General features: G+C 57.6%; 1 protein-coding gene across 3 annotated transcripts; it reads left to right on the forward strand.

The window, feature by feature from the left end:
* Window positions 570-24,012, forward strand: TEX29 (testis expressed 29). Of its 3 annotated transcripts, XR_002336779.1 has the most exons (6): window positions 570-1,043; window positions 2,890-3,000; window positions 12,999-13,068; window positions 13,666-13,841; window positions 14,482-14,625; window positions 23,824-24,012. XR_002336779.1 is itself a non-coding variant. In XM_005653830.3 (5 exons), exons 1-5 carry the CDS (start codon window positions 986-988, stop codon window positions 14,517-14,519), a joined length of 453 nt encoding a protein of 150 aa, XP_005653887.1. In that variant the 5' UTR covers window positions 570-985; the 3' UTR covers window positions 14,520-14,640. The 3 variants fall into 3 exon arrangements, 2 of the variants coding, with proteins under 2 accessions (XP_005653887.1, XP_003131145.1); XM_005653830.3 differs by lacking the exon at window positions 23,824-24,012 and having other exon boundaries at window positions 14,482-14,640; XM_003131097.4 differs by lacking the exon at window positions 23,824-24,012 and having other exon boundaries at window positions 14,500-14,640.

The following is a 24,269-nucleotide window of genomic DNA, read 5'->3' on the forward strand; positions in this document are numbered from 1 at the left end:
AAAAGAAAGTGGCTTGTCTGATGAAGCCCCCCCACCCCCACCTAAGGGAGCGGAAATCCAGTGCTCGGGGACGCCGCCAAAGCCAGACGAGGTGGGCAGAGGGTCCTGGCTCGTCTCCCCCAGAACCCCCACCCTGGACCCGACGGCACAGTTGTCGTCATCGCCGCGGTTTGAGGAAAGGTGCTGTCGGATCACGCGGCCACGTGTCTGCCGTCCTGCATCAGCTCTTAGGGACACACGTGGTGGTACGTGTGTCCTGTGGACACTCCTGTCCGTCCTGCTCTCTGTGTCCCTGTGGTTCACCTGCCGGGGGGGGGGGCCTTGCTGGGGAGGAGCTGGTGGCAGCTGTGCACCTGTGCGTGACGTACTTTCTGTCCCCGGGGTCTGGGATTTCCAATTTCTACTTTTTTTTCTTACTTTTTAGGGCTGCACACTCAATATGGAGGTTCCCAGGCTTGGGGTCAAATCGGAGCTGTAGGCTCTGGCCTACACCACAGCCACAGCAACGCCAGATCTGAGCCGCGTCTGCAACCTACACCACAGCTCACGGCAACCCTGGATCCTTAACCCACTGAGCGAGGCCGGGGTCGAGCCCACGTCCTCATGGACACTAGCGGGGTTTGTTACCACCGAGCCATGGCGGGAACTCCATTAGCTCTCCCACCCCTCCTGAGCTCTGTGATGTCGGGGTCCTGTGTGACCTCACAGCGGGCTGGGCAGGCCTTCCATTGGCTGGAGCAGTAGGAGAGGCAGTGGCCAGTTTCTTGTCTGATCCGAAAGCTGTTGTCCACTCGGCCTGTGATTCTGAGTGAGACCCGTGGCTGGAGCTCAGCCGGGGACGTGTGCGACGGGTGAGGCCCGGGCCCCCTCGGCCCGGCAGCTCCCTTCCTGGCGCTGACTACGGCTTCGGCCTGTCCTCGAGCCCCCTGTGCTGACCTGCTGTCCCCAGGGCCCCTTGACCCCTCGCCAGCCTGCAGCTGCGACGATGAGATATGCCCCGGAATTCAAGAAGTCCCCCTCGCACCTCCTGAAGAAATTTGCAGGTGAGGCGGTGGCGGGGGGCGGGCTGTGAGCCTCGAGCCCGCGCAGAGGAGGCAGGCGGGCGCGGGCCGAGCGGGTGACCAGGACACGTGCTCCCAGACGCCCTGCAAGGCTGCACTCCTCCCGCGGAAAAGGCCCGGCCCTCGCAACCCCGTTAGGGATGGTCTCCGGGTCCAGTCGGGCCCCACAGCCCCGCGGCTTCCTACCCCCAGTCATTCTTCAGGGAGCCCCTCGTAGGGGACGCCCCGGAGGAACCTGGGGACCCGGAGCTCCGCACCACATGGGATGGAGGGGCGGGGGGCTGCTCTCACTTCCACGGAGGAAACCCTTCCCAGGAGTGTCCCAAGGGGTTCCCGCCAGGGGGAGGCGCTTCCCCCGCCAGGACCCAGGCACCTGTACCCCATTCTGTCCGGGGAGCCCTGACGTGGCCACAAGCACCTTAGCATCTGAGACCACGTCCGCTCTGGACTCTGGTCCTGAACCCACGTGTCCTTTGAGGACCCAGGCCTCCTGAAGCCCAGCCAGGGCCAGAGGGGGCAGAGGGACCTGGGGGGTGAGGGGCCGGGCCCCCGCGGACAGCGGGGTGGCTCCGCCCCCACACTTGGATCTGGAAAGATGGTGCAGGACCAGCGGGGTTAGGGACCCGAGAGGACGCCCGGGAGGTGTGGTGGCTCTGGGGTGTCCCGGGCCGAGTCCCTTTTCATTCCGAGTCTGCAGGCAGAGGTAGAGAGGTGCCTGCGGGCAGCGGGGGGCGCAGGTCGCGTGCCCAGGCCCGCCCCCAACTGCTGGCCGTGGCCCTCGGACCCCAGGTTTCACGGCCTCACTTCCAGTGGGGGCGCAGGGAGGGTCTCTGAGGAGGGGTTGCTGTCGCGTTCCTTCAAACGAGCTAGAACTCAAAGGAAACACCCCGAACCCCAAGGCACCCCCCCCCCGCCCCCCGCAGCCCAGACCTGCAGGGAGCTGAAGCCAGCACCGCTCACGTCCCCCCAGCTCTGCAGGGACCAGTGCTTGCCCGGTGAGCGCGCCCTGTCAGCAGGCCGGCTCTGCTGCTGGGGTCCGGCTACAGCAGGGCCTGCTGTGCGCGGGGTCCCGGCCTGGCGCCTCTCATCCGCGACCACCCCGCCATTGGTCTGCAGCAGCGCATCCTCAGCAGAGGCTGCCCCGGCCTGTCCCGGCCTGTCCTTTCCTGCCCGGGGAGGCCGTGGTGACAGGACAGGGCACCCGGGGTGGAGCGTCCTGGGAGAGGGAGGCCAGGGCTGGAGGGACAGCGGGTTTCGCCGGAAGCCCTCATCTGAGGGGCCGAATCCCCTGGGAAGGTGGGGCCCCTGGGGCTCAGGAGGGTGGGTGGCCCCCCTCTGGCCCCAGGCGGACCTGGCCTCCTGCCCCCGGCCGCGCTCAAAGCTGCAGAGCCCGCGCTTGCCCGGACCTCAAACGCCCCGTCCCTTGGCTTCCACGTTGCGGTTCTGAGATACCAACCAGCCCCGTGGATCATTTTACCTCGCCATGTGCGTAGACGTGAAATAATCGGGCCGTCCCGCCTGGACTCCCAGCCACCCGTCGTGTCAGACCTTTGTTTGCCGTTTCCTTTGTGTGGCGCCGAGCCTGGCGAGCTCCCCGCCGAGATGTATTATCTCCTCCGTCGCTGGAGGACCCTGCGTTATTCCCTGTAATTAACTTGACGTTATTTTGTTCGGAAATCTCATTCCAGACCTGAGTTTCAAAGTGAGGTCTGTAGGAGGCATTATTAAAACCATCGCACACCCCACACACGAACCCGTAAGCTCCCCTCCCGTCCTTAGAGTCGGGGGCGGCGTTCTCGGGGCAACAGCCTGTGTGTCTGCTTTGCAGTGTGTGACATCCCTCTGTACGACATATGCGACTACAACGTCACCAGAGACCGCTGCAAGGAGCTGGGGTGCTGCTTTTACAAGGGCGTCTGCTACGAGAAAGCCGTTCCCTGTGAGTAGGGGGCCCGGCCCCCCCGAGGGCCACACCTCCTCTGGCTGGACAGGCCCCTTTACCGTCCCCTGGTCCTGGCCCTGCTCGGCGCAGCAGGGAGAGAGGGCTCTGAGGGTCTGGCGATGGACTTGGGCCTGGAGGACGCCCACCCCGGGGGCCATGCTGTCGAGGGGGCTGGAGAGCCCCCTGCTCTGGGGGTGCGCGGGGCTGGCTCGAGGGAACGGTTCTGCAGAAGCAGCTGGCTCGGGCCAGGCCCCTGCTGCTGTGGGAGAGCTGAGACCTGAGCAGAACACGACACGCCCCTGACACGGACCTGCTCCCGTCGCTGGAGCCCGGCTGTGCCCGGGGTGGGGGATGCGGAGGCGGCAGGAGCTGGGGGAGGCCGCACCCTGTGGGTCAGGTTGGGGCGGGCCCCCAGGAGAACGGCTCAGGGGGCGGGGAGGGGGTGAGCTGGGACACCCCGAAGCCGTGCGCTCTGCAGCTTCCGCACCTCGGCCCCTGGGATCGTCGAAATCCGTATTTCCAAACCCTCCGATTCTTCCTGACGATTTTGCCCTTATGTGTCTTTTTGAGGAACCGGGGTGGGGGCTCCAGGCCTTTGGGGAAGGGGTGAACCAGCCCCTGGACGGGGCAGCCTACATGGGATCTCACTGCAGAGGCGGGACATGCCCGCAGACGCTCTGATGCCCCGGGAAGCGCGTCTCGGGCCGCCACCCTCCCTCCGCCCTCGGCTCCCCGGGGTCCCTTCTCCCCTCATTTCTCCTCTGCTGTCGTCGCAGCTGGGCTGGGCCCCCCATCCCCCAGAGTCTGCCTGCCTTCTCGCTCGTGCCCACTGGGTGGCCAGACCCCCGCACGCTCAAAGCCTCGAGCTGGCTCCTTCAAAGACGCATCGTTCTGGGAAAACAATCCAGGTGCCAAAGCCTTGGCATGGCCCAGGGTTGGCACCTGTCTTCCCTCAAGGCGGAGATCGGGCGCTTAGCGCAGAAGAGGAGACAGTTTGGCTTAAAAAGAGGCCAAGAGAGGAGTTCCCGTCGTGGTGCAGTGGTTGACGAATCCGACTGGGAACCATGAGGTTGCGGGTTCGATCCCTGGCCTCGCGCAGTGGGTTACAGATCTGGCGTTGCCGCTCGGATCCCGCTTTGCTGCGGCTCTGGTGTAGGCCGGCGGCTGCAGCTCCGATTGGACCCCTAGCCTGGGAATCTCCACATGCTGAGGGAGCGGCCCTAGAAAAGGCAAAAAAAGACAAAAAAATAAAAAGGTCAAGAGGTCACAGCGAACGCCCCTCGAGGCCGGGAGGGTTTCCTGGGGACGTTTCTCCTTCAGACCTTGCGCAAGGCTGGGGACCAGACCTTGCTCGTCCACCTGCCAGCTCCACACCCCACACCCCTCCCCCGGTGCCCGAAGACTGAAGCAGCTGGAAGTTACCTCTTTGGGTTACTGTTTTCATTTATGAGATAAAATCCTCATAGCATAAAAGTCACCCTTTAAAAATTGCCTAATTCAGTGGCTTTCAGCATATTCTCAAAGCTGTGCGGCCGTCACGCTGTAACTTCCAGAACATTTTCATTATTCCAAAGAGACCCGGACCCACTGAGAGGGCACGCCAGCCCCCAGCAACCGCTGCTCTGCCGCTGTGGACCTGCCTGCCCTGGACGCTTCCTACGAACACAGCAGGTGTCAGCACATTCCTTCGCATGGATGGACCACGTTGTGTTTATCTGTCTGTGTGTTGATGGACATTTGGGTCGTTTCCACTTTTTAGCTCTTATGAATAGAGCTACTCTGAGCAAATGTGCACAGATCCTCTTGGGTAGTTACCTGGGAGATTTGTTGGCCCATGTGTTAATTCTGCTTAAAAAAAAAAAAATGTCTTTCGGCCACCCGTGTGGCATGCAGAAGTTCCCGGGCCAGGGATGGCGCCTGCCCGTGGTAGCGACCAGAGCCACAGCAGTGGCAGTGCTGGATCCTTAGCCCACTGAGTCCCTGGGCGCTCCAGTTCTGGTTTTCAATGTTTGAGGAAACATCCAGCCACCTTCCAAGTGGCTACACCGTTTTACACTCTGCCTGGCGGTGTTCGAAGCTGCCGGTTTCCCCATATCCTCACCTACACTTGTCATCCGTCTCTGATGAGATCCGTTGCAGTGCCATGAAGCTGTATTTTATTGTGGTCTTGATTTGTGTTTCCCTGGTGAGCAACGACGTCACGCTTCTCTTCACATGCTCATGGGCCATTTGTGTTATCTTTTCACTGTGCCGACCTGTTTTCTTTTCTTAAAGTTATTTCTGTGTGTTTTGTTCTTTCTGATGTTATTGTAAATTGAATTGTCTTTTCAACTTTATTTTCAAGTTGTAAATAGAATCATCCCAGGTGTATATCCAGTAGTATTGTTTTTTAAATTTTTTAATGTTTATTTTTTGCTTTTTAGGGCCCCACCCATAGCATACGGAAGTTCCCAGGCTAGGAGTCGAATCGGAACTGCAGCTGCCGGCCCACACTGCAGCCACAGCAACGCCAGATCCGAACCATGCCTGTGGCCTACACCACAGCTCACGGCAACACTTGATCTTCGACCCCCTGAGCGAGGAGGCCAGGGATGGAACCCGCGTCCTCATGGATCCTAGTCGGGTTTGTTAACCACTGAGCCGTGAAGGGAACGCAGAATTGTTTTTTTATATTGATCTTGTAGCCTGCAAACTTCTTGAACTTGTTTATTAATTCTTCTTATTTTTTAGCTTATTCCTTAGGATTTTCTACACACATGAGTGTATCATCTGTACAAAGCGAGAGTTCTACTTCTTCGTTTCCCATCCGGACGGTTTTATTTTATTTTCTTACCGACTTGCCCTGCTGAACTCAGTGAAATCATGGGTGGAGGCCGAGGGAGTGGACCTCCGTGCCTCATTTCTGATCTTTATAGACAGCATCGCACCGTCAGGTACGGTGGTAGCTTGGATGGCATTAGGTTAAGGGAGCTCCCCTACCTTTCTAGTTTTCTCAGTGTTTTCATCATATTAGGATGTTGGATTTTATCAAACTCTTCTGCTGCATCCATTGAGCCCTCGGGGGTGGTCTTTATCTCCCATGTCGATTTGAGTTATTATCTGGGAGACGTTTCTTTCATCCCAAAGGACTCCCATTAGTATTTCTTATGAGGAAGCTCTGCTAGGGCTGAATTCTCTGTTTGTGTTTATCTGGGAATGTCTTAATTTCTCCTTCAGCTTTGAAGGATAGATTTTTGAAGGATAAGTTTATAAAATTCCTAGTGGACCGTCTGTCAGCACTTTGAATATTTCATCCCATTGCCTCTGCCCTCTAGTTTCTGATGAAAATCTGCTGATGATCTTAAGTTTTCCAAAATTCCCATCGTGGTGCAGCGGAAATGAATCCGACTGGGAACCATGAGGTTGCGGGTTCGATCCCTGGCCTCGCTCTGTGGGTTCAGGATCCAGCGTTGCTGTGAGCTGCGGTGTAGGTCACAGATGCGGCTCGGATCTAGCATGGCTGTGGCTGTGGTGGAGGCCGGCGGCTGCAGCTCCGATTAGAGCCCTAGCCTGGGAACCTCCATATGCAGCGGGTGCGGCCCTAAAAAGACAAAACAAAACAGAAAAACTTAAGTTTTTTTACTCAGGGCATGTCGCTTCTCTGTGCGGCTTTCAAGATGTGTCCAGGTGTGGATTTCCTTGGTTTTATCCTGCTCGGAGTTCACGCAGGTTCTTGGCTACGTGGATGAACATTGCTCAAGTTTAACCAGTTTTTGACATTTCCTCGTATATTTTTTCTGCCTCTCTTTCTCTCCTCTTTCCCTCTGGGACTCCCATTCTGCATGTTTGGTACACTCCATGGCATCCCACAGATTTCTGAGCTTCTGTTAACTTTTCTTAAGTCTTGTTTTTTCCTTTCCGTTGCTCAGACTGGACAATGTCAATTGCCTTATCTTCAAATTTGTTGATGCTTTCCTTTGTCTGCTCAAATCTACCAATGAGGAGCTTTGGTGAGATTTTTCACTTCTGTTGTACTTTCAACTTCAGAATTTCTATTTGCTTCCTTTTTTAAGCTAAATAACTTTTATCTTTTTATTGGTATTCCCTGTTTGGCGAGCTATTCTCATCCTTTTGTTCTTTGAACATATTTAAAATAACTCAAGTCTGCCTAGTAAGTCTAACGTCTAGGCTTCCTGAGGGACAGTCTGTACTGATGGCCTTTTTTCACGCATACAGCCGTATTTTCTTGTTTCTTTGCACGTCTCTTCGATGTGTTGAAAATCAGACATTGTAAATAATGTAACGTCGCTACTCTGAACATCAGGTTCCCCTGCATCCCCAGATCTCTTGTCATCGTTGTCCCTGTTCAGCGTTTCCGAGCTATTTCTGTAAAGTCTGCGTCCTCCGTGGTCGCTGGAGACTCTGCTGGCTGAGCAGAAGTCCCCACAGATACATGCAAGTGGCCTCTGCGGAGGCCTCTGTGCGTCGGGCTCACCTTTAATGCTCAGCCAGGTAGTTTCCAGCTCCGCCGTAAATGCCACTTCACGCCTGCTGCAAACCTCATGGCCAGCCCGCAGTACGTGCTCGCGGCCCTCTCTCAGCCTGGATGTGCCTGTTGCCTTCTAGGGTCCATGGAATACGCTGCAGCTTCCAAACCTCCCCGTGGACAGATCAGCACCCAGGCTTCCCCCTTAAGCTTTTTCGTCAGCCAGGTATTTGCCCCCACCTGCCATCAGCCACCTCAGCCGGCACGATTTTCAACGGTTGCCTCTGATTGCTTTTGGCAAACGGCTGAGGGAAAGGCTGCTCACAGTGCACGAACTCCAAGTCGAGTCAAAGAAAGGCGGTCTTGCAAGTGGGGCCTTCCAGTGACGCGGCAGGGGCCCAAGTAATGACAGCTTCGTGGGCGCTTCAGACCTTCTTTGTCCCCCCAGCAGCGCCTGGCTGCCGCTCGTCACCAGGATTGTGGACTCTTGGCTTTCGTGGCGACCCTGGAGCTGGAGGGTGGGCAGGAGAGGTGGGACTGCGGCACGTGAGGACGTCCAACCATCGCTGTTCCTACCGAGACTCAGAAGTTCATCAGGACAAACCGATGGCGGCAAAAGCTTTTGGTGAATTTCCAGCGTTTTGGAAAAGTTTATCTGGTGCTTCTGGCCCTTGTTCATTGCTTTTATGGAGGAGGGTACTGGGGGCGGGGGGCCGCCTCCTCTGTCATTTTGGTGAGGCCCCCCTGACTGCTGATCCTGGGCTTTAACCAGTTCTGTCCAGTTGTACACAGTCGGGTAGCGGGAGTTTCCACGGGACAGGGTGCTTTTCCCTTAAAGGAGTCTGTCGCCCCCCACCCGCCTCATCGTAAGTTTAATCCCCGCGTCATTTCCACATCACCATCGTGCTCCAGAGACTTGCCGAGTCTCGGGTTCCCCGCCGTTCAGTGACCTGTCACCCTGCTGCGTCGCAGCAGCTCGCTCCTGCGGGTGGGACAGGCCCTCCTGAGGCCGACTGCGTGGCTCTGGGTGGTGGTTGGGCTGTAATTTGCTGCCTTTTGCACAGGGTCTCTGTGTTGCTTTGTGGGTTTGGAAGTTTGCCTCACACACGTCTCACTCTTTGGAGAGCAGCCAACGACGACAGGGCAGCTCGCTTCCTGTCCATCTTGAGGTTTAGCATCTTAGGGGACCCTGGCGTCCCAGGTACCGACGTAGCTTGGTTTTTCTGAGCCGTTTCCCAGGGGGGCTCCTGAAATCCCAGGGCACGCGAGTTTGTTCCCTCCATCTTGTGCACACAAAGACACAAGTCCTGGGCCTGGCCTTTGGGCACGAATGTCCCCGTTTACTCACGTCCTAATGACACGGGGCCCTGATGGCGTAAAGCGGTGGCGCTTTGGACCCATCGCGGGAGACTGCAGCCAGCAAAGGAACAGGGAGCCCACACGCCGCTGCTTTTTCTTTTTTTTTGTCTTTTTTTTGCTATTTCTTGGGCCGCTCCCGCGGCATATGGAGGTTCCCAGGCTAGGGGTCGAATCGGAGCTGCAGCCACCGGCCTACGCCAGAGCCACAGCAACACGGGATCCGAGCCGTGTCTGTGACCTACACCACAGCTCACGGCAACGCCGGATCGTTAACCCACTGAGCAAGGGCAGGGACCGAACCCGCAACCTCATGGTTCCTAGTCGGATTCGTTAACCACTGCGCCACGACGGGAACTCCCTGCTGCTTTTTCTTGCTGCTGCTTCTGTCCCAACCCCAAGCGTTTCCTCGTGCCCTTTTGTAAATGTTGGCGTGTCAGACACGGTTTAAGTGGGAGCCAGTCCTCTGGCACCTGTCACTCGTGTGAAAAATGAGCCTCATTCTTTACAGCACCTTAATTATTAGTGTCCTCGAAGAATCCAGAAAAGAACACAAACTCCAGCATTTTTGGTCCTGGAAGAGGACTTCTGTTCTGCAAGTGGGCCTGTCGTTTTTGCCCGGAGGCCAGCATTAAGCTTCCTCCCGTCCTTCCAGTTGGAAGACGGGAGCTGCGCGGGCTAGGCCTTTTCTCCTGACTTCTCCGAGCTTGAGAGGCAGGGCCGTCCGTGGGAAGAGTCTGGGCAGTGAGCCCTGCACCGGCTTCCCGCTGTGCCCTCGAATTATTTTCCGTCTCTTTGGCGTCTTGCTCGCTCGAGGCGGCGCGGGAACCTCTGTGCTGTGTAAGTGGTGGTTCGGTGACAGGGTATCACGACTTCTTTGTGCACGAAATTCCGTGTTATGAAAACCTTTCACCAGCTCCTTAAATTGGCTGGTTTGAAGTGTAGATTGTGTTACGGCATAATCTGTATTATTAAGAATATGAACTTGGGGAATTAGCATTAGGTCTTTGAGAAGGAATTGGGAATTCAAAGAGAATGACTTGCCTTCAGTCTTCAGTCTTGATTTAGGAAACGTTATGTAACCTGTCATCTCTGCCGAGTGTTTGACTCCAGCTTTTCGTGGGACTTGCTGAGGCAATTTCAAACTTTTGTGTAACTGTACTTGGGGGAGGATGTGCCAAGACCCCCCCTCAGGAACACGCTTCCTTCAGCTGCTGCTGTTTCGGAGGGAGCACCACCCTGCAGGTGGTTGCCGACAAGTCCTGGGAACTGCTCGTAACCCGTAGTGTCCACAGCCCAGCGACTATGCCGAGTGAGGCACTGAGGTTCGGTCCCTGCTTTCAGGACGAAAAGGAGGAGTTCCTGGGAGTTCCTTTGTGGCTCCGCAGGTTAAGAGCCCAGCTAGTATCCATCCCTGGCCTTGCTCAGTAGGTTAAGGATCCAGTGTTGCTGTGGTGCAGGCCGGCAGCGGCAGCTCCAATTCAACCCTTAGCCTGGGAACCTCCATATGCCGCAGGTGTGGCCTTAAAAATGAGAAGGAAAAAAAAAAAAAAGTATGAGTTCCTGCTGTGGTGCAATGGGATTGGCAACGTCTGTACAGCGCCAGGGTGCAGGTTTGATCCCCGGCATGACACAGTGGGTTACGGGTCCAGCGTTGCCGTAGCGCCAGCACAGGTCACAACTGCGACTTGGATCTGATCCCTGGCCCAGCACCTCCATGTGCTGTGGGGCGGCCAAAAAATAAAAAAAATCTGAAAAATGAAGGACAAAAAGTACTTGCACATATAAACATATAGACGATTGAAAACTAAATCGTTGACTGAGCATGTGTCTTCAGCGGGACGTCGCTCGCATGTAAGTTCTGACGTCTTCCATGAACCAGGTCCCAAAATCACCCTCAGAGACACATGCCCCTGGGACTCAAGAATTGGAGGCTCGCCCTCGTGTCCCTTCCACGCTCCGGGTTCCCTCTCCGTTTCAGGCTTTTTAAAACATGCTTGCGGTGCTGTGCCAGTCTCTGCTGTGCGGGAGAGCTGTGCGTTCACGCTTCCACTTGGCTTCCCTCGAAGTCATGAGCTTCATTTCAGGTGCGCCTCGTGCCCAGGCCCTGGAACCCCCTGTATTTATCTGTCACTGTGGGACATGTTATCCAAAGCCTAGTGGTTAAAACACCAGCTGAGAGGCTTGGCTGGGTGGCTTGGGCACGGGGGACCCGTGAGACTGGAGCCAAGCTGTCGGGAGGCTGTGGGCGTCTGAGGGCTGGCCTGGGGCCCGACGGTCTAATCAGCGTCAGCGCTGACCTTGGTAGGAGGCATCTCGTACCAAGGTCGACTCGCGGGTCCTCGTGGCGGGAGACGGTCTTCCCCGGAGTCAGCAAGATTTGGGGGTCCTGTCCCCACACCATGCCCCTGGTTCAGAGGTTGGCCCCATGCACTGCGGGGGCGTCTACACCGCGGTGTAAATACCAGGAGGTGAGAGTGACCTGGAGATTCGCGGGTGAACCCAGGGAAACACTCTTCCACGAGAGGTATCCCTGAGAGAAACCAGTCAGATGCTGAGAGGAAACTTCCAGCGATTTCCGAATCCGGTCGCCACCAGCGGGGTGGAGGCTGTGTCTCAGCCTCTCCCTGCGGGCTCCCGATCGTGGCGTGCCTGCTGTATACGCCGTCACTGCTCCCGGAGCTCCAGCACTTTAAGGAAAGTGAGCCTCTGTGTTCCGCCCTGAGCGCTTTGGCTCCAACCCCTTGCAGCTTTCTGACTCCAGCCCCACATCCCCGACCCGGTGGCCTCCCTGCGTCCGGAGCCCGGGCAGTGGACGCAGGTCCCGGGAGGCGGCTTTCTCTGCGAGCATCCTTACCTGCTGTTGTGGGCTGGATGCGTCCCCTGACAGGTGCTGCAGTCCCCAGCCTCTGGAGCCCATGGCTGTGCCCTTATTTGGATCAGGGTCTTTGCTGATGTGACGACTTAGGATGAGGTGGTGCTGGAGCAGGTGGCCCTAACCCGGTATGACTGCTGTCCTGTGAGAAGCGACACAGACACAGGAGAAGGCCACCCAAAGCCCGTGGCACAGGGACGGTGGCTGTGTGATGATGGAGCCAGAAACACGGTGTTGCATCTGCTGGTCAAGGGAAGCCTGAAACCGTGGCAGCCGCAGAAGCTGGAAGAAGCAAGGACGGCTCCCCCTGCCCAACCCCCCAGGCCTACAGAGGAAGCACGGCTCCCCCTACACCTCGGTCTTGACTTCGGGCCTCCAGAACGCGAGACAATGCCTTGCAGCTGGTTTTAGCTGCCCGTTGTGGTGCGGCCTCCGTCACCTGGGTGGCAGCCGGGGACACTGTTGCACAAGCCAAGAACATCCCGTCCGAGGGTGTCCTTACTGGTTCAGAGGGGGAGGAGGTGAGGGAATTGAAGCACGTCCGTCGCTGGAGGCTGTGCCCAGAGCCCAGCGATGGTGACAGTGATGTGGTGGCGGCCGCAGGCACCCAGGCAGGACCTCCTCGAGGCCCCGTGCTGGCAGCGAGCTGGTGTTCGCCCTTTCAGTCTGACCCCAGGCTGATGAAGAGAGCAGACAGGACAGAGCCGGAGGCGGGGGCGGGGGTGGGGGGCAGGGGGACGGTTTGGTCCTAGGGCCTCAGTGGGGGTGCTCACGCTGACCAGGCCAGGGCTTGAGGGGGGAGGGCCAACCTCCCAGTCCCCGGCCTCCCCCTGCCCCGAAGTGGAGGAGGCTTGGGGGGCAGGCCCTGCCCCTACCCCCGCCCTGCCCCGCCCTGCCCTGGGAGCCTCGGGGGCAGGGGCGCATCCCCAAGAGTCGCCTGAAAGGCTCTGCCTCTCCCGTTGGGGTTTAAAGACGATGCGAGGGGCTGGGGGCTGTCCGGGAAACTGGAAATCAGGCCTGTGGGACTCGTCCTCCAAGAAGCGTCTCCTTATGTTTGGGGACAGTTCACCTGGGTATGAGGGACCACTTCCTGGAAGTGGGGGGCTGTGCGGCCCCGTCACAGGCGAGGAGCCGAGTGCTGCGGGAGGCCAGTCTGTCTGGAGGGCAGACAGACAGACGGACGAGGGAGGCCCTCCGGACTCTGTCCTCGCAGACCGCGCCTGAGCGCTTTGGGGCGGGGCGGGCGGGGCGGCGACGGGGGAGCCCGTCGGAGGGCGAACCGCACTGTTTGTGTTGCAGCCTACGTGCAGTTCTTCTCCGTCTTGATCGTGCTCGTCGCCGGGGCCTTGGTCATCACCATTATTTACAGGTCGGTGCTTCTGCCCTCAGACCCCCCGCAGGCCTGCCCGGGGAGCGGGGGGGATGCGAGCCAGCACCGCCAGCCCAGCGCGTCTCCCCCGTGCTGCTCTTCAGAGCCACCAGGCCCTCACCCCACCCCAGCCTAGGGCCAGCGAGCCGTGTCTGCAGAGCCCCCCGTGTTAAGGGCGAGGGCACCCGGCCAGGACCCGCAGCTGCCGGCTGGCCACGGGCAGGATGGCACCCGGCCCCTCCCTCGGGGCCCCGCGCCTCGGGACGTGAGGAAGAGCCGCTGAGATTAGTCGAGTCACTCTGTCCAACGACGCGGAAACCCTTTCCTTCCTTGAGTGGCGCCGGTGGTGGCTTGGCTGCGACCTGCACGTGACACACACACGGTGCCCACCCTCCCTCCTGTCCTTGGGAGCCCGGGCACCGTGTCGGGGTGTCGGGAGCACCTGTAGGAAACTAAATGGGCACCGTTAAGGGGAAGCTTTTATCTCGGCAAACACACGTGCGGACCAGGAACCCCACGTGTTTAGGAGCCGTCTTGGCTGGGTCGGCATCGTTCTCATCCTTAATTTCTCTGACTGGTGAAAACGCTCTCCGTCAGAGTTGTCCAAGAGAGCCGGAGAGAGAAGGAGGTCCCCACGGAGATTCCTCTGTCGTCCAAGCCCAGCGCTAAATCCGAGCCCGCGCCCCCGGGCGAGCAGCCTGCGTCAGCGGCGTCGGCGGCGTCCAAGGTCTCCAGCTCCGAGCCGGAGATGCCCTTGGAGGGCGAGGAGGACGGTAAGGCGGCGGGCCGGCCGCTGTCCACCCCCGGACCGCCCGCAGAGACCCCGGCGCCGGCGCGGCCTCCCCCAAGCCGTGCTTCTTAGTTTGGACGGAAGTCTGATCGTCCGACGGGGCGGGAGGGGGGCTGGGGGGGCTCTGCTCGTAGCGGGTTTTCCTGTCCACGTCCACAGGCAGCTCTCCTCCCAGACACCGCCTCCCGCCTTTCTGACCCCTCTGCGGGCGGCCGGTGCAGGGGTGTGGGCGGTGGGGCGGGGCGCCCGGGTTTCCAGGAAGCCTGTCTTGTTGCCCACCCTCGTGGGCGGCCTTGGCCAGAGCCTGGCAGCTGGGTGATGTTACCCACGTCACCCGGCCTGACCGTCCTGGGACAGCAAGCGGCCTGCCCAGATGTCGGATGCGGCCCCCAACAGACGTGTGGCCCGGTGCCCGCCTTCTCAGGGTGCTCCCTGCGGGTGGGTGTGGCCACGCCCTCACAGGAGCGAGTGGGTGACTCAAGGCAGCGAGACCACCCACCACGCTCGCTTTCCGTAAATCACAGGAAGTCTGTAGCCGTGTTCACGGGCCTTGAAGAAACTCCCTCGGGACTGCTGGCATTTCAATCAAAATGCCACTTGTTCTTGCTCTGTTTTAAACCCAGTAACACTGACACTTGCAGATGAAGAAACTGAGGATTGAGGGCGAGACGGCGAGCGGGTGCAAGTTGGCAGAAATCTCCGAAGAGGCACAGCTGGCCACAGCTGTGAGATGTGTGATGGAATGACTGCCCATGGGAAAAATAAAGGTATTTTGAATGCTTTGTGTGCTGTGGTGTTACCCCAGGCCGGACGCTTGTCTTAGGAGGGAGAAAGCCTTGGGAGTTGAGACCGTGTGGCTCAGCAGCTCACGGCACCGATGCAGCCCTGTCACCGAGGCCCTGCACACGGCCGCACGTCCATGTTCACCCGGGGGCTGTCCCGCAGCCCCCGGGAGGTGGGCCTTGCCCAGCGGCAGCAGGAGTGTCCGAGGCCCCAGAACCATCACAGCGCCCCTCAGAGTTCTGTGACAGGAGCATGTGGGCAGCGTGAGCGACACATGCCAGGTGTGGGTGCTGCCAGCCCAGGGAGGCGTCTCTACACTGGAACTCGCGTCCCCAGAGCCGCGCAGCGGAGTTTCTTGGATAAGAAAGCATCACATAGACGCCCCTGGAAGCCCTCATCTAGTTTCTAGCTGGTAGATTCTAGCGCGAGTGGACGTGGGCAGTGGGTCAAGGTCTTGCTGCCGCAGGCTCCCTGTGGGGTTCGAGGCTTAGCCTTCCTCCTGGCTGGCGTCCTGCGAACCTGCGTCATTGCCCTCGGGTCGGGCCGGGCCAGGTGTCAGCGCGTGGTCACGAAGGCCCGGACAGTGGGTGTTTTAGGCTCCGCAGGCCCTGCGTTCCGACCGCCCTCCAGCTCTGCAGGTGCAGCGTCGGGGCAGCCACAGGTGGTGGAACGGCATGGCTGAGGCCAGTTGCAGTAAATCCTCACTGCTGAGAAGAGGTGACGGCTGTGGCCGCCGCCATTCCCTGGTCCTGAGACGCTGGAAGTGCATTTGGAGGCCAGTGACCTGGGACCTGTGACGTCCTTGATTGTCTTCAAATAAGACGGGGGATCCCAGGATCCCAGCGGGGAGCGGGTGCGCTCAGGTTCTAAATTCGCGCTGTCTGGAGGGGCACTGTTCCCTCGGGGGCCTGGGCTGGACCACCCTGAGCAGAGATGTTGAGATTAAATGCCCTGGAGGCAGCCCATGAGCCCCGGGGGGGGGCACACCTCCCAAAGAGCTTCTGCCTTAAAGGGAAATGGGTGGGGCCCCTGGGCCATCCCCCAGACTCTGAGCACCCAGCTCCCGGTGGGCCACATGCCCGGGGGGCCGGGAGGCGGGGCGCTGCCTACCTGGGATGCTGAGGCCCAGATCCCTCGCTCTGGCATGGGTGTGGGGTGGGGCTCAGAAGCCCACTGAGCAGCCTTGAGGGACTGGGTGAGGTCTGCCGGGCGTGAAGGGGTGGGGTCTGAAGGCCAGGGGCGCCCTCCTGAGTTCCCAGGGTTCAGGCCGCCGCGGGATGTTGGGTTGGCCCCACACAGCAGCTCCCTGGGCTCCACTGCAGCCCAGTGACCAGGCGGCGTCAATAACATTTAACCACTTGTGTGGTACGTGCTGTGGCCCCAGGCAGATCCCAGGTCCCATCACCCCTTTAACTTGCGAATGAAGGATGGGAGCCCTGAGGCCAGTGGTGGCTCTTTCTAAAAAACGCTGCCTGTCCTGCTGCTGCTGGTTTCGGACCGGGAGGGGTGGGGTCGTGGCGGAGTCCTGCCCCCGCCCCTGGAACTGCCCTGAACTGGGAGGGGAGTGGCAGCTGGGCTGGTCTCACACCCTGTGCCAGAAGCAGGAAGAGAGAAGTGACCCCTGCGTGTCACTTGGGTCCCAGGCAGAGGACGCTGGGATGGAGGCAGGCGGGTTCTCAGACATCGTTCTGGGAGAAGGAGGACACAGTGCCCGGCAGGAGCCTTCGGGCTGTGACCTGAGTCCAGCCCGGCCTGGGGGGCAAGGGAGGTGGCTAGTAGGTGAGGCGCGACCCGCTGCCGAGGGTCCTGTCTGGGCAGAGTGGCTCGGCCCCCTGCGTGCCTCTGCGCCCGCCACCGGACCAGGGCCACCCAGGGAGAGCGTGGTCTTGGCTGGAAGGCCAGGGTGCATGCTGGGGTGCTGTGGGGGCAGGGAGCTCTCGGGAGCCCCACCCCTGAGGCCCAGCACGTGACTTCTGAAAGGGGGACCCGCGTTGGCTTCGGCCACTCTGCTGCTCAGGCTGCCGTGGAGCCACACGGGCCGCCAGGCGGCCTGGCTCAGGCTCAGGGCGCCGGGTGGGTTCTCACTTCCTGGAGCACCTGGTGGGTGACAGGCCTCATGGGTGGCCAGGCCGGGAAGCTCCTTCCTTCTCAGGGACGAGGGGGCGGTGTCACCTTTGAAAGAGCAGCCTTCCGATAAACTCCGTGGAGCCAAAGCTTTGTGGTAAAAAATCACTTGGGAGTTAAGAAGAGAAGAAGGTTCTTGGTGCAGCAGCTCCAGGGTGGGGCCTGGAAGGTCCGGGGCCGCTGTGGTGACGGAGGAGCGAATCCGGGCTGCCCGTCCACGCAGAGGGCGGATTGGAAGCCGGGCCGTTTCCCTGTATTTAAACTGAATCAGCCATCGCCCGACGACTTGATGAAACCGACGACCGTGAAGTGGGCTGTCTGTCTTCCTTTGTAAGTGATGGTGTGAGTCTGGACACAACCTGCTTTGTCGATGTGCACGGTTCCAGGAATTCTGAGCTTCAGAGAAGTTAGAAAACGTAGTTCGGGAAGCCAGGCACGGCCTCAGCTGGTGTCTAAGGGTTAATTGAGATGACTTTAATTTTTTTTTTTTTTGACTTTACTCCGAGGGTAAATCACACGGATTTTCACATGCTAACCCGGACTTTTCTCTCCAGGGTTAATCCCATTTGGTCAGAAGGTATTACCTGTCTGTGTACTGCCGGAGCCTAACCTGTGAAACTTATTAGGAATATTAGATTTTCCTTCTCCTTGAGTTTCCTAAACTGTGTTTGATGGTTAGAGTAACGATTGCAACCCTCTTAGACTGTGCTTCTCAAGGAACCGTGGGTCTAGAGGACTGTGTCCCAGATGAGAAGCTGCGACAAGGGCGCAGTGAAACTGCGGTGTGTGCTTTCCAGGGGATAAGAGGGGAAACGGATAGCAATCAGCAATGACTTGGGTGGCTCTCAGAGGCATCACGTTGAGCGAGAAGCCAACCCAAGAAGGTCACACACCATGTGATTCCGTGATCGGCAGACTTTTCCAGCAGCCACGGGGCGCCCTGGCGAGGAAGGCGGGCGGATGGAGGAGAGGGCGCGTGACGTCAGGGGCAGCACAGGGGACCTTTGCGGTGCCCAGTGGTTCTGTTTTGGTTCCGTGGTGGCCACGTGAGTGTCATGCGACACACGGTGTGGAGACACATGCGCGCGCGTGCGCGCGCGCGCGCGCACACACACACACACACACACACACACACACACACACACACACACACACACCGGAGCAGTGTCACCTTCCTGGTTTTGGTTCTGTGCCTCGGCCACATAAGATGGAACCCCTGGGGAGGTCTGGCTGAAGGGTGCACGGAACTCAGGCCCTCGAATGCTGTGATAAACACGGCCGCACTCGAGTCCCTCTGTGCCTCAGACACGTGACAGCATCAGAGCCTCGTGCTCCCTGCAGCGGGGCTCTGCCTGTCACCCTCCCACACAATCTTTTATGTTTTTAATCAGCAATGAAATCTTTAACAAACACCAAGCTCCCCGCAATAGTTAGCGTTTCCTTAATTATCCTGCATCTTTTCTTTTGTGCTTTCTTTTCAGTCTGATCCAATTTTGCAAAAAAGGGCTTTCCACATTGATGACTGCTGCACCCATTATATGTGAGCTAACTTTTCATACTGATGAGGCTGATAAAAAGATAACATTTTAAAAGACTCTTTGGTCATGGACTGGAGACGCCCCTGTGTAAAAATTCTTCTGTCCTGTGACCCCCTCTCTCCCCCAGGACCATTTGCCCGACCAGGACCAGGCTCGATTGCTCTCCAGATAGAAAAATGTGGCATATTATGCACCCCCCCCCGTTTTCTTTGTTCCCTTCCTGTAACTCTGCTTTGACTCAGTTTCTGAAGAAAATCTGCAACGCAGCCCGGTGCCTGGAATGTTGCTCTTTCCCTGTCTCTCTTGGGCTGCGAACGGTGAGTTCCCAAGCGCGACGTCACTCCGTGCACTTGACCCGCCCTCTTCATCACGGCTCGGGTCACGCCTCGCCCAAGCTCAGCTGGTTTCTATTTCCCAGTTTCTAAATTTATTCCCAAATAATTCAGAATGGGTGGACTTGCACGGTAACTGCTTGGTGAAGAAATTATTTTAGATATTTTACTAATGAAGCACGAACCTTGCAAACTAAGATCTGCAAAGTGCTGTCAAAAACATTTGCTTATTCAAAGCCTGTCTAGTGCATGTGGCATAGGAAGGGAATCTGGGCGACTGTGGAGGCGGGTTTGCAGTGACGTCTGATTGGGGCAGACATGAGATACAGAGCTTGCAACGTGGAGACACATGCCGTGTACAATAAAAGAATTATTATTGTCGTTTGTCTCTTTAGGGCCACACCTGTGGCATATGGAGGTTCCCAGGCTAGGGGTCAAATCGGAGCTACAGCTGCTAGCCTACCTCACAGCCACCACAATACAGGATCCGAGCCGAGTCTGCGATCTACACCACAGCTCACAGCAACGCTGGATCCTTAACCCACTGAGCGAGGCCAGGGATGGAACCCACAACCTCATGGATCCTAGTTGGATTTGTTACCGCTGAGCCACAGCGGGAACTATTGAGGCTCCCTCAGTTTGAACAAGCAGCCATAGGTTTGCTGCAGCGAGCTGAAAATGCAGCAATAGACAGGAGAGAAGTAAGACAAAATTCCTGCCCTTTCTGAACTTGTAACTTAGAGGACCACTCAGTAAATAAGAAAAAAATTGCAACCTGGTAAATCCTGTGACAGAGGTGTGGACGCACAGCTTGGAGAAAAAGCTCATTCCGAGGTCACTCCCAGCTGCCCCCATGCCTGCATCGGGTAGCTGCTGCTGTGTAACAAGCTGCCTCAAAGCACACTTGAGCTGCTCTCTCGTCTGCCTATTCCTGAGGAGGCTACTTGTACTGAAACTGAAGCCCCAGGGCTCCCTGGCTGCACTGGCTCTTCTGGGCTCTGGGAGCGGCACCAGAAACTCTGTCTTCCTAATTCTGGATTATTTTCCTCAAAGCAGGCTCCATGGTGTATAAGTTGGAGGCCAGGGCGAGCACAGTGGGAGGTGATAGAGCCGGAGGCCACGTCCTCGAGGCCACCGTGGCTTTGTGGGTGGGAACCCCCCACCCCCACCTGCAATCCTTCTTTGGCTGGTTCTGATTTGCATCCTTTTGTTATCATAACACCATAATCAGAATAGCACTTCCCTGAGTTCTATGAGTGGGTCTAGCAAATTCTGGCACATGAAGGTGGTCTTGGCCCCCCAGTGTGCAGCCAGCTGGTCTGAGGTGTGGGTGGTCTTGGACTTGCCCCAGCTTTTCTGCAGCCCACCGGCTGCGGGGGAGAGGGGTCGCCTGGGACAGAAGCTGAGACTTGCCATGATGGCCAGGCCTGGTTTGTAAAAGCCCAGAATGAAGAGCCCTCACCAGGGTCGCCGAGCGGAGGGGGTGGGGACCAACCTCCAATCTTGGTGCCAGGGCCGCGCTGCCCCTGCAGGAAAACATCCCAGGTGACATGCTGGCAATGATGCTTTCTGTTCTGCGTCCCGAATTCCGGACCAGATGTGTTCTTACCGTAGAAGACTCCATCCCTCTGTCCTGGGCGGCGGGGCGACAACCCTCATCCTGGAGGAACAATTGGCTTCACAATCGGCCCCAGCACGTCCTGACAGATTACGTAATGATTCCCATTGTCCTCACTCATCTAAGAATAAAAACACTTTCTTCTGAAAGTGAGGCGGCGTGCCCTATAATCTGATCTTTTGATGAAGCAAAGAAAAGCTGATGTATTTTTAGATGCTGAACTTGCTGATAAGGCCTAATTTGGCTCCAGCGTCTGCACGCGCCCGACGCGGCGCGCCCGCTGCGGTTCTTTGTTCCGCGGGTATCGACACATCACGCCCGGTCCCGTCCCCCCAGAGGACCCCTGAGTTTTCACAGAGAAGTCACGCCAGAACGTTTTCTTAGGCTCAAAACTCTCCCTTCCTCACACAACCTCTTTCCGTCCGGCTTTTCCTCTGCTTGTTTCTAGCTTGCAAACCGATTTAAAAACACAAATCCCGTTGCTTGCCTTGGTGGAGTGGTTTTGGGAATGAAGTGGAGGTCTTAGAACAAAGGCCACCCCGAGTCCCTCGGAGGGCCTCTCCTCCCTTCCGGAGCGCGGCTGGACTTGTCTGGACGTGGGGAGGGACCAGAGCAAGCGGCCAAGACTCAGGAGTCCTTGGTGGGGACCAGAGGGTGTTCCTGCCGGAGACAGGGAGCAGGTCAAGGCTGTGGAGATGCGAGGTGGGGCAGGGAGCACCTGCTGTTTGGCCTGGTACCCCGGGCAGTGTTTCATCCCGAGAACAGCGCTGATCAACCCTTTCGGATGAACAAAGGAACCAGTTTCCATGTCACGTCTGCACGTGCCAGGGTCTGGGTGAGAAGGAGTGAAAGTCGGAGCTGGCTGGGGAGGCAAGGGTGGGTACCACTGCCTGGGGAACATCCTTGCCTTGTACCTGATCTAATGGGAGAGCCTCAGACTTCTCCCCAGTAAGTGTGTGTGTGGCTGTAGATTTTTTTTTTTTTTGTAGCTATTCTTTTTTAAGTTGAGGAAATCCCCCCTCTGTTCCTAGTTTACTGAAAGTTTTTACCACGAGGGGGTATTTTGTCAGATGCTTTTCTGCATCTGTTGATAGGCTTGTGTGATTCACCTTCTTTAGCCTGTTGATGTGCTGGTTAGTTGCTAGGCAGGTATTGAACCAGCCTTGCATTCCTGGGATAAGTCTCACCTGGTCATGGTCACTTTATTTATTTATTTTTTTGTCTTTTTAGGGCCACACCCATGGTATATGGAGGGTCCCTGGCTAAGGGTCAAGTTGGAGCTATAGCCACTGGCCTACACCACAGCCATGGCAATGCCAGATCAGAGCTGTGTCTACAACCTACACCGCAGCTCACAGCAACGCCGGATCCTTAACCCCCTGAGAACAGCCAGGGATTGAACTTTCGTCCTCATGGATACTAGTCAGATTCGTTTCTGCTGAGCCACGACGGGAACTCTCTGGGTTTGGAAGTTTATAATTTGATTTGCCTTTTCTCGTAGACAGAGGTTATTCAGATTACTTATTTCTTCTTGTGTGAGTTTGGACAAAGTGTATCTTTCAAGGTTTTGGTCCATTTCGTGGAGGTCATCAAATCTGTGGGTATAAAGTTGTTCGTGACGTTTCCGTGTTAACCTTTTCAGGCCCCGTATTTCATTTATGATATTGGCCACTTGCTTTATTTTTTTATATCCGCTCTTTGACGCACCCTCAAACTCACAGAAAAGTTGCAGTTTACAGTAGAAAATTTTTTTCTCCATGGAACCATTTCAGAATAAATTGTCAGCGTAATGCCCCTCTTCCGAATATTCTACTGTGTGTCCAATAACAAAGATTTTCTCTTACGTAACCACCATCCGACTCTCAGGATCAGGAACTTAACTGCTGCTTCTGCCATTTAGTTCTTGGGCCCCATGCAGATCTTGCCCGTTCTCCCACTATGCCCTTTATACCCCAAGGCTCTGCTTCAGCACCTCTGACCCTTCTCTGTCGGGGCCTTTAGCCCCGTAGGCTTCCCAAGGCTCTGGTGGAAAATCCACCTTCGGAGGCTCCAGACCCGCCGCTAAGCGCGAGTGCTCTGGCTGCGGGTCTCCAGTGATGACGCGGGGGGGTACCTCCCACCTCCGTCTCCCAGGACTCGTCTTTGCCCAGCCCTTGCTGGCGGCGGTCTTCGGGCATCGCTTAAGACGACCTCCCCGGCCGGATGCATTTCACGCTCCTCTGTCCTCTCCTCAGCCAGGGCTCTGTGCGCGGGCCCTGCGGGAGCCCGTGCACGTCCTCGTCGGCCTCCCGTTTCCGCACATGCCTCTGTCCGTCGTTCTCACCCACATGGGCTCCTCGCGGCCCAGCGGCTGGAAGGGCTCTAACCTATTCCTACGCTGTTCACTTTGATGTGCGAATTCTCTCTAGTCCTGCCAGCCGGCCCAGCATCTCTCGGCCTGTTGCCATGGTTCTGTGAGGATGGTCCCCCCTCTCTGCCGTGGCGCAGCCCCCGGGTCCAGCCCGGGGATCAGCCACCTCTCCCAGGAGCCCTGGGGCCTTCCGCAGTTCCGCCTTCACACTTAACGTGTGAGATGCAGCTCCACCCACTCGGCTGGGAGGGGCGGGAGCTCATCCCTCACCCCTCAGGACGAGACCGCTGCCGCGTCCCCTCTGTGAGGGCCATCGTTGTCCCCAGCAGCTCTGGGGACCTGCTCGGGGCCTCGTCCTTCAGGGCGGATGTCCTGCCAGTTACCAGGCCCTCTTCGTGCCGCGCTGTTGTTTCTCTCTCTCTCTCTCTTTTTTTTTTTGGTTGACTTTAAGAAACCCGCTTATCTGATCTGCTTCAAATTAATCCCCAAATGTTGCTTTATCAAACCGTTTGTTGCTGCAGCGGCTGCTGACGACGGATGGACTTCGTTTCTTCCCCAGCCTTTAAAGGGCCAATCGCCATGGCAACCATATCGCAGAAAATTGCTTTGTCTCCTTAAAATACCCCTCAGAAAAAGGTCATTCGCCATCCGCATTTTCCGATTAAAACCGGCAGTGTGGGCAGAGAGGAGAGCCCTGCACTCTTCCCCTGTGCCTCGTGTCTGCCAGGAGTCATGCCATTTCAGGGGACTCTCAGAGCAGCACTGCGGATTGAGAGCAGAAAGCATTTGAACGCTGTGACATGTGCACGTGTGTTTGTAAATTGGAGATATATGTTTATTTGGGCCGTGGTGGCAGCGCGGTTGTATTGGCTCTTGAAGATGAACCTTGTGCCTTTGTAGCTCCCAGCGTGGGTGGGATTGAGACAGGTGCCCTGCTCTTTGGCCCTGGAGGGTCCCTGGAGCCAATGGGAAAGGCGATCCTGCGGGCAGAGTGGCCCTAGGGTCCAGTTCCCACCGGCTCTGTCGACGGGCGAGGCGCTAACTCTGGGGTCAGGACAGAGCCCGCGGCCCGTCAGGCAGTAACACGTATGTTTTGTTGTTTCCCATTTGACCTCGAGATGTTTATAGGACAGCTCACTGGCTGTAAGTTTAGTTTCTTCAGCATTAGAGCCGTTTGTGCTGGGTTCTGGGGGCTCAGTGCTCCGTTTTCTTTTTTTCAGGGAGGAAACAGAAGCATAGAGGTGCCTGTGTCTCAGCTGATTCCTCTCCAGATGGTGTTAAAAGTTGCACCTTGTATCCTGTGCTGCCTCTTTCTTAATAATTACCTTCCGGCGTTCCTGTTGTGGCGCAGTGGAAACGAATCCGACTACGAACCACGAGGGTGCGGGTTCGATCCCTGGCCTCGCTCAGTGGGTTAAGGATCGGGTGTTGCTGTGGCTGTGGTGCAGGCCGGAGGCTACAGCTCTGATTAGACCCCTAGCCTGGAAACCTCTGTGTGCTGCAGGTGTGGCCCTAAAAAGACAAAAGCCAAAACCAAACAAAAAAGCCCTTCCCCAGATCCACGCACAGTGCCGTTTACCCCGCACCTAGCGCTCCGTGGCCGATGATGAGATCCCCGCCCTTCCCGCCGCAGCTACGGCTTCGGGGGGACCTGGGGTTTCCTGTC

This window comes from Sus scrofa, chromosome 11 (assembly GCF_000003025.6).
Source record: "Sus scrofa isolate TJ Tabasco breed Duroc chromosome 11, Sscrofa11.1, whole genome shotgun sequence".
Classification (NCBI taxonomy): Eukaryota; Metazoa; Chordata; class Mammalia; order Artiodactyla; family Suidae; genus Sus; species Sus scrofa.